The sequence below is a fragment of the Anser anser genome (assembly GCF_964211835.1).
Source record: "Anser anser genome assembly, chromosome: 2".
Classification (NCBI taxonomy): Eukaryota; Metazoa; Chordata; class Aves; order Anseriformes; family Anatidae; genus Anser; species Anser anser.
The window spans coordinates 1,805,169-1,815,215 of record NC_139721.1 but is presented as its reverse complement, the minus strand read 5'-3'; the positions used below and the strand labels follow the sequence as shown (position 1 = coordinate 1,815,215).

The 10,047-nt window shown below is 46.0% G+C and overlaps 1 protein-coding gene across 1 annotated transcript; it reads right to left on the bottom strand.

Annotated features, from left to right (window-relative positions):
- Nucleotides 1–258: 258 nt before the first annotated feature.
- On the bottom strand, nucleotides 259–8,555 carry LOC310894526 (lymphocyte antigen 6E-like). Its single transcript, XM_083824739.1, has 3 exons — nucleotides 5,952–8,555; nucleotides 1,348–1,467; nucleotides 259–536 (listed from the first exon to the last, which is right to left on the bottom strand). The coding sequence occupies exons 1-3, from the start codon at nucleotides 6,001–6,003 to the stop codon at nucleotides 325–327; spliced, it is 384 nt and encodes a 127-aa protein (XP_083680865.1). The 5' UTR covers nucleotides 6,004–8,555; the 3' UTR covers nucleotides 259–324.
- Between the last annotated feature and the right edge of the window lie 1,492 nt (nucleotides 8,556–10,047).

Here is a 10,047-nt window from a genome sequence, read left to right as displayed (position 1 = left end):
TTATTCCATGCGGTGCTCAGAAACTCGAAGTGACAAAAATATGTCTTCAAGGACCTCTTCAGAGCAGTAACGATGTGAAGCCTGAACATGTCAAAAGGGCTGTCTTTTATGTGTTTCCTTGGGTGACTTGAATGTCTGGGGACACTTAAGATTCAAGTAAGCTTAGGAAATCAATGAGAGTTCAGTACCTACCTTATTTAGACTCTCAAAAATCCCAAGGGAAGCTTGTCTGCAAAGCACGACTCTTGAGAGAAGTAATTATCCCAGAGCTACACACTTTTATTTCAGACAACAAGGCCATCCTGGGGAGCTTTTCCTAACCCATCACAGTCCACATACAAAGATGTAAGTGATACCGGCCAGGACACCCAGGGACATCACTCCGTAGCTGCTTCGCTTGCTGCTGACTCCATTCACATTGCATAATGGCTTCTCACAGCAAGAAACCCTTTGAAAGGCTTGGTTTTGTTGCTGACTTGCTGCTGGACACGTTGGGGAGCACATCTTAGAGATGACATACTTAGGCTTGTTGGGCTCTAATGAAGAAAAGAAGGGGGAAAAGGAAAGAAAGTCAAATGTAAGAATCGTTGTTCTCACATTTCTAAATGTAAGATGTTCTAAATCTGCACCAGTGAATAAAAAAGGGCCAGGGACCAGTGCCCAAGGCAAATATGTCCTCTGTTCTGGACTGGCAGCAGTCTGGCTATGTCCACACTGCTGCAACATGATGCTGGTCCTCTCGGGGCTCCATGGTACATCTCTCCCAGGTGAAATTAGCTTGTGTGGGTGGCTTTCAGTTCAGGCTGCCCAAAGCAATGTTCAGGCTGGATCGCTGCCCACCAGGATGGTTTTCCTGCAGCGGAGAACCTTGTGGATGTATTTTGTGAAAACACATGGAGGTGCTTGAAGGTGCACCTTCAACCTCACCTTGACCTTCACCTCAACCTTCACCATGAACCTCAAGGGCCAACCTGAAGGATTGTGCATGGCAGAGGGAGTCAGCCATGGAGCAGTTTTGTCCAAACACTTTTGAAAACCAACCCTGGGAGTGAATATTGCCATGGCAAGAGCTAGCTGGAGAGGTCACAGCAAAGCTGGGGGAGAAAACCGTGAAGCAGTATGCAGCCCTGGGCTGGAGTTCACTCCCTGGTGTTGCTATACATAGCATCAGCATTGCCCCAACTCCTGGTAATATTATCAAGTATTTAGTGATGCTGCAGTGATTGCAATAAGGAGCAACAGGGTCATTGTCTCCTAACAGTTGGTGACTGGGGTAATTTTTTGCGTACTTGAATTCCTGGGACTCCTGTTCTACAGCCCAAACAAAAGCATTGTTCAGAAACTTACTTGTTCCGACGTTGTCACGGATAGTCACACAATATTTGTCTTCCTTTGCACACATGGAAATGGTCAAACAGTTCTTGTTGGACTCCTGCTCTTGGCACACATAGCACATAAACGGATAAGCTGGAGGGACCAAAAAAAAAAAAAAGAAAGAAAATTTCATGGTTTAGGAACTACAATACCTGCAAACCAAATATCTACATTTTCTTCGTTATAGCCTGATGAATGCTTGTGTGTGAATGACCAGTGACTTACTTTATCCCCTGACCAGTGGCAGCAATGTTAAATCCGTCTGTCTCATACGCCTCAGACTGCGATGTGTTATCGATCTGTTTGCAATCTCTGGCAGCAGTAGATGTGAGTGGAATTCAAGGATTTGGCATCTTTTATGATGGAGATTATTGCTGAGCAATAGCTTCTCTGTCCTGTAAGCTCTGCCACGTGAATTACTCAGTCGCTTCTCCTGCGCAAGGTGTACACAAGGCTCACCAAGGAGAACATGAGGATGCCTGAGGCCCAGAGCATTTTGAGGAGGTGGGCAATGCAGGAAGTGGGAAAAGCATCTTGCTTCTCTTTTATCTGGCTGGGAGAGTGAGTACAGTCACAGATCTTTTCGTGAGGTCCAACACCACTAGCTGAGCTGGCCTAACCTCAGTCCTAGGAAGTCTGGGCAGACTAGTCAGATGCTCTGCTGAACTTCTGCATGCTGCTGTAAGGTGGAGAATAAATGGGAAGTCTTAACCAAAAGTGGCGTTTAAGTGGTAAATGCAGATTTGGTGGTATACTTCACACGTCTGGAATACAGATACAGAAGATGCCTGCAAAGGCAGGCAATGATGAGCTGTCCTGTCTTTCAAGGGTGTTCATCCTTGCCCTGAGATGCAGAAGGTGGTGGGATAGATCTCTGGAGAGCCTCTGGAAAGTGATGATACAAAGGAAGAAGAGCAGAAACAGGAATGTGTAGGAGAGAGGATTAGTTTCTTTAAAACCACAGTTATTTCTGGAAAGGGAATCAACGCAGAATGCTTGCCAAGTTCCTGGTAAGTCTGGGGAGACTGTCAGTACAGAAAGGGCAGAAAGCAACACTCCTGTGAGTGCAGTTTTGCCTGAAAAGAAGTTGGCTGCAAGAAAGTGGAAGGGCAACGTAGGTCAGAGAGGACATTAAATGAGAAGTCTGAAGGAAGGGAAGGGAAGGGAAGGGAAGGGAAGGGAAGGGAAGGGAAGGGAAGGGAAGGGAAGGGAAGGGAAGGGAAGGGAAGGGAAGGGAAGGGAAGGGAAGGGAAGGGAAGGGAAGGGAAGGGAAGGGAAGGGAAGGGAAGGGAAGGGAAGGGAAGGGAAGGGAAGGGAAGGGAAGGGAAGGGAAGGGAAGGGAAGGGAAGGGAAGGGAAGGGAAGGGAAGGGAAGGGAAGGGAAGGGAAGGGAAGGGAAGGGAAGGGAAGGGAAGGGAAGGGAAGGGAAGGGAAGGGAAGGGAAGGGAAGGGAAGGGAAGGGAAGGGAAGGGAAGGGAAGGGAAGGGAAGGGAAGGGAAGGGAAGGGAAGGGAAGGGTTGATGCTGAGAGAGCTACAAAATTGTGTAGCTTTTTTTTTTTTTCTTCATCATTAAACAAGCTGAATCTTCATATCCAGGGTAAAACATGCTAGAATAGCATAAATATTGGGTAGAAATGTAATAATGTTTTACCAAAATTGTTGACACATTCTTTTATGGTGTGTTTATGACCAAGCTCAGGAGACACAATCCAGTGAAAACGCAACAGAAAGGGGGCAAATGCAGACATTAAAACACACTCACAGCCCAGTTCACAATGGTTACTGGTCAAAGCAATCTGAACAGAGCAGCTCATAAGGCTCTCCATGAGTTCTGCTGTGGGCTCAGTACCACACATTATCATCACTAGTAGCACTAGGGAAGCAATAGAGGGATTGCCTCATATTTTTAGATCATAGAATCACAGAATTATAGAATCATAGAATATGCCGAGTTGGAAGGGACCCATAAGGATCATCAAGTCCAACTCTTGGCACTGCACAGGTCTGCCCAAAATTTAGACCATGTGACTAAGTGCACAGTCCAATCGCTTTTTAAATTCAGACAGGCTTGGTGCAGTGACTACGTCCCTGGGGAGCCTGTTCCAGTGTGCGACCACCCTCTCGGTGAAGAACCTCTTCCTGATGTCCAGCCTAAACTTCCCCCGCCTCAGCTTAACACCATTCCCGCGGGTCCTATCACTGGTGTTTACAGTGAATAGGTCACCTGCCTCTCCACTCCCCTTCGCGAGGAAGTTGTAGACTGTGATGAGGTCCCCCCTCAGCCTCCTCTTCTCCAGGCTGAACAGGCCCAGTGCCCGCAGCCGCTCCTCATACGTCTTCCCCTCTAGGCCCTTAACGATCTTCATCACCCTCCTCTGGACACTATCCAACAGTTTAATGTCCTTCTTGTACTGTGGTGCCCAGAACTGCACACAGTACTTGAGGTGAGGCGGGAGCAGCGCAGAGTACAGCGGGGCAATCACCTCCCCCGACCGACTAGAATGATGATGCCAAGGAGAAATTAGCTGAAAAAGTACTGTAAGGAGAGTTCTAGGTGATTTTGACACATGGATGTGACAAAACGGTAAATAAATAAAGAAAGGGTGCGGTTCAAAAAAGAGAAATATATTGCACTAAAATAAAACTGGCCACATAACACAGGATGAGGAACAACAGGTTAGGGTACAATTAAGAACTGCAATGTAAACAGCGGGAGCCAACAGTGTCACACTACAGCAATGAAAACAAATGTCACTCAAGGGAACACAGGCAGCAACGTCATGTGCAAGATATGCAAAGTGCCCTTTCCACTCTGGCAAGACCTCGTCTGAAACACCGATGTCCTAATCTGTACGCGACACTTCAAAAATATGCAAAGCACTTGGAGAGGGACCAGAGGAGAAGGAGAAGTGGTCAGAGATCTTGAAAAGACAACCTTGTAGAAAAGGTTGGAAGCATTTCATTTGTTTAGTCAAAGTGAGATAATGCTGAGGAAAGACACAGTGACCTTCGTCAAGCACGCAAAAAGAAACTGCAAAGAAGGTCGTAAACTGTTCTTCACAGCCTATGTTGAAAACACAGGAAAACTGTACAAAAAGAAAGGGGTGTTAGCTATTTAGATTAACTCTCTAAAGGGAAAAGTGTCTGAGCCATTCCAGGCTGTTCAATCTTCTTTGTTGGAAATTTTCAAGGCCACATCACACAAAAGTCTACCTGATCTGGTCCAGCATTGGACCAGGGAAAAGGATTGTGACATTTTAATATTTCTTTTGGACATATTTCTATACCAGTGAGTTCATAGAAGCAAATGACAACAGACCCTCTTGGTGGGCTGTGACATCAAGAGTTTTGATCAAAAGTTGGCACAGAAATGGAATGGAGCCCCAGATACAAGAGGATAATCAAATAGTTCTGTCCAACACTGCCTTTGTCTCTGCACCAGTCCAGAAAGTTGTGATCTTTTTATCTCGAATGTGAAAGACTTGAATTAGAACAACTAGCTGTCTCTGATCAAGACTGGGCTACAGAAAGCTGCTGTACAAAAGGCTGTCCTAATGTCCATTTGCAAGGTAATGCCAATATAAAATGTCATCAGCTCACTAGAGCAATAAGGTACACCACCATGAAATGTGTCCTGGGTCTCTGTTAGCCTTCCACATCGTCCTAGGTAATACTGAGGATGTTGCCCCTCATAATTACTCTCCTGTCTCCATTTTGTGTGATACCAATCAGGATAGCACTCTTGTTTTTACAGTTACATACCCCTTTCCCCACCCCAAAACTGACCAAAACTTGTGATCTTCCAAGCATGCTGCAGTGCCATCTGTCCAAAAAAACTTGGGAGTAAGAGGTTGATACATCAGAGAGCAAGAATTAATTAAATGTCTTTCTCAACCCCTGCTAGATATGTATCATGGTTTCTGGGAAACCATCAGGTGTGGGGGAGATACTGCCAAACTGATCGTGCAAGTGGCATGTAGCAATACACGTGTATCAGTCCCAGAAGGAGGACAAACATCTAGAATAACTCAGACTTTGCTTCGGAAGGAGGATGCCATTAACATGACATATGCATACAAAAGTTCTTTCACCTCTGACTCCCATTTCACCTATAAAAATTCTCAGTGTTGTGTTTCCTAGGGAGCAAGACACACAACATGCCACATGGCTCAGAACAATGAAAGAAGCAGCTGTGAGGAGAAGTCTGTAAAATATGTAAAACCGATATGGGTAAAAAGTATGTCTTATTATGACTTCTGGTGCTTTCAACTTACATCATCGGGAAAGATCCCACAGACCACTGCATGTATATAACAGCACCAGGTACAACACAGTTAGAGCTTTATCACTTGGTACCACCTGCTGGGTGGAAGAATTAACTTTATCAGGATCTTATTCCTGCAGCAAATGGAGAGCTCATTGTTAATCAAGGTATAGATGGAAGCTGGCAGCCGCGTGGCTGCAGCATTGCAATATTGCAAAGCTGGTGATGGCCCCCAAAATTCCTGCCACATGGAAAGTTTACGCCATCCTCTCTATAAGCCTTATTTTAATTAACAACAGTATTAGAGGCTCACCTTGCTCCACGCACAGGACAGCAGCCAGCAAGGTGACAAGAGCAGTCTTCATCTCCACCAGACACTCTCAGCCAGACTAGGAAGGTGTTTGGAGGGCAGGTTATATACCTTTGGAACAGCAGCAGTTTTACAGGTTCCAGATGTCCCGCGGGTGGACATGAAATCAACCCAAGGGTGTGTAATGTGCATGTGGGAGTTCTCCATGCTGGAGCCCATGGAACAGGATAGCACCTTGGGGAAAAGTCCCTTTAGCACCTCGGTTATTGCTCTTCCAGTCTTATGAGTAATGGGAAATGAGGGAAATGAGGAGCTCTCCTCTCCTCTGTCTTCCTTCACTTCCTCCTATCTTTCTTCTCAACGGAAGCAGGAGTTGCTCTGATGAAATAGCGGAGCCTGCAGGCACGGGGAAATAGTCCTCGCAGTGCGTTTTTGTAATCCACTTAGATAGTCTGTGCGTGATGCACCAGGGCTCATACCGCTTTCCTTAATTATTTCGCAGAACCAGAAGGCCAGATTCTCAACTGGCCTACACTGATTTAGCTCCAATAACGTCAATTTTACACTAAATGAAATTAGCTAATGGTTATTTACACAGAAATTTTTCCTCAAATTTTCATGTTGGTCTTCGTATCTTTATCATTTTTCTGCTACCTGCAGTTAATCCCTGTGCTCATTCCTCTCTTGGTTGTACTTCTCGAATACCTTTCAAAATCCCATAAATGTTTTATTTAATGATGTTTTGCTTCTATTTTGGGGATCTTTTAGAGGGTCTGCTTTTCTCCGCACCCAGCAGTTTCTGGAAATCAGACCTCTGCTTATAATACCACAAATTGGCATCCTGGAATTGCCAGTCTACTTTGAAAAAGCCATCTCTCACAATATCTTTTTCAATCTCTCCTCTTAAATCAGTCCATCTCCCTCTATTCCTCTGTGTTGCCCTCCTCTGAATTTCTTAAGATCTGTTTCTGACATCGTGGGAAATAAACCCTAATAGGAGCTGCGTCTTGTAAGAGCTCGTGCTGCCATCTCAATGTTCCTCGAAGGTGAGATTAGTCCTGCACAGAAGGTAGCAGAACACACAAATGAAAATGTTGCCAAAACCACCTTTTTCTGACAATTACATAATAATGTAGCAGGCAGTTCACTAGGAGCAGCCATCAGGGTATTTGCTTGGTCTTTGCAGCACAAGGGGTTGTTTCCTTTTTATCTAATATGATTCACTTAAACACTGGATGATTTCCTTATCCTCATGAGTTTCTGACACTTTTCAGGCCTTCCTAGAACTGCTCCAGGAATGACATCATCAGGTTGTGAATTCCAGAGTTATTCAAGGCTGATGTCAAAACAGACATCCCTGCTCTTGGTTTGGGAGATTGGTGAGGTCAGCAGGGGTCATGCTGGTGATGATCAGATTGAACCTTCTGCTTTGCTGAGGTCAATTAGGTTTACTGTCCAAATGTGTTAGAAACAGGTTGCTCTTCCTAATTAGTGGGTGTCTCCTCCTGCTGATATTTTGCAATATGGGTAAAAGAAAGCAACTGTTTTTCCTTTGTTTTGGTCCTATTAATTTCCCCATAGGCTTCTGTACTGTGTATTCCAGCCTCCCCTTCTCCGTAACTGAAAGACTGATCCAGTTATTGCCATATCCCCCGTCACGCTGACCTTTCCAACACCCATTTCTTTCTACATGAACCTTCATGCAATAGGATTTTGGCTCAGTCCGTTCATCAAGTCACCAGCTTATTAGTCAGCAAGTGAGGCTAAGCACTGCCAACAAGCATGTACTGAATCTAAGAAGAGAAATTTGAGTAGGAAACAAGCTCTTCTATGTCAAACAGTTATCTGGGAGCTGTCCTCAAGATATTAAAGTCTTGGTTATTACCTAGGCCTACTGTAATGCTGGAGCATGCTCTCTTCATAGCATCTAGAGAGGGCTAATTTGCAGCCCAGTGACTAAGTTGCAGTGATTCTTTCTTTCTCAAGAGGACAGATTACGAAACTCGAAGCAGTCAGAGGCAATAATTAAGCAGCCAAACTAGGGAGGCATCTCCTGCTGACCATCATCACAGACCTCAGCCTGGAGGAAGGTCTGGAGCAGGCCAACCAGGGACACCAAGGAAGAAGTAAGATTGAGGAGGACCAAAATAACTATGGGACTGAGTCACCTCTGTTGAGTGATCTCATCGATACCCATTTGGGAAAACTAAAATGGACCTCAAAATGGAGCCATGAGTTGGCCACATGACAATAGAGCCACAGCTAATTGTGAAAAGGGGTTGTTTTGCCACTTTCCACGACTTTCAGAAGCATTTTAGACCCATTGAAGACCTTGTTCTGATCTTACAAATCCATCTTCTCTCTTGCTTTGTCACTGGTGCGCTGGGTTGATCTGGTGTTGATCTGATCTGGACAAACAAGCAAAGAGAAAGGGAAGAAAGTTGATATTGTGAGGGAAAACAGGGCCAAAGCATTCAAGGAGAGCAGAAGGCAGCATAGAACCTTCCGTTATCAATGGTGATAAAGCCCTGAGTTAGGGAAAACAAGGACCAAGGTCACATCACCTCCCACAGGTGCCTAATTTAGGCAGGGCAAGGCCTCCTTGGCTGATTCAGGTCCTGGCGCAGTGACTCAGAGCACCAAAAAACGAACTCTTATATAAGCCCAGTAGAGAGAGCCAGCTGCCTCCCAGGAGCAATCGCAACTATCTGAGTGAGATGCCCTTCTTCTTCCCAGGAGCCCTCCAGGCACCCCAGATGTCTCTGCAGGGTACCTTGATGTTTTCATGGGAGGAGTATGCAATCATGGGAGCCAACAAATAAGAAAACTGGGGTGGAGGGACCTGGAATTAGGCACCTGTATCTGCACGCCAGATGTCACATCAGGATTTCTCAGGGAGGCTGGCAGAGCAGAGTCTCCTCTTACACAACACCTATTGCCGAGGAGGGTTCCCTGTGGAAGCTTTCATGGTTTGAGGACCTCCTGTGCCTCAGGACAATTCAGATAAGACAGATAAGGAATCTTTTATGTAACCAGAGATGTCGGTCAATCTCGGTGGGTTGTGTTGCTGGGCACGAGGGAATGTAAAACCTGTGGGGTCAGGGAGAAACCAGGTGCGAGGGAGGCAGGCTGCGGCCCACAGATGGAGCTGCTCCCTTCAGGACAAGCGTCCTGGCTTCTCAGTGCTGTTCATAACTCCTTCATGAGATGGCCGTAAGCAGACCGTGAAACCCTGCATGGCAGAAGCAGGCTCTTACAAATGTGTTCATCCCCTTTTCCCACACATTCTTCCTTCATGTCCCAGCTTCCCTCCCATCCCAAAACAGAGGCTCCTGCCAAGCCCAGGTAGCCCAGGACATGACCTTGTTTTAAACCTGGATGCCAAGAGCAGCTTTGAATTCACAATCTCAAGAGGACAAGACCTGTCCTGCAGTCACCAGTACTGCCCCAGCTTGATCTTGGCCTGTGCCAACCAGCGCTGTCACTAAGAAATCCTAAGCCTGTGGACAGCAAAGACTGGAGGCTACTTCAAATAGTTCGGTCTTCACCACTGTATGGTCTGGGAGTGGGGCAGAGGATGGCCATCTGAGGGCACAGAACAGCTCTCCTGTGTTCAAGATATTCAGACGTGTGTGCCACATGAATATCTCTAAATTTGGCAGGATGGGAAGAAAGATGAAGGGGGTAGATGGGACAGAAGTTTGGAGCCAGCTCAGCTGAAGGATGGCAGCACAATATAAACCATAGGGACAACGAAGAGTCTCGTGGCTAAAGGTGGAATATCCTTGGCCAACCTTTCAGTTGCACTGAGGATAAATAAAAAAAGAGATGAGGCTATAACAAGAAAATAGAGGTTGGAAGCAAAACCCAGGCCAAGACTGGACAAAGAAGATGATGAGGAAGGCTATGAAAGAAAACAGCCAGGGTCTGCATAGCCAGGCACTGGACATGGAGGGGAGGAAGGGTGGGAAAGAAGGCATTGGAGTAAATTGGAGTAAGAGGAGGCTGTGAGACAACATTTCCTTTACAAACCTGTTACAAAGACCTGGGAGTTGTGAGCCTTGCTCCTCTGCTCTTGGCACATCCCCACGGTTCTCCC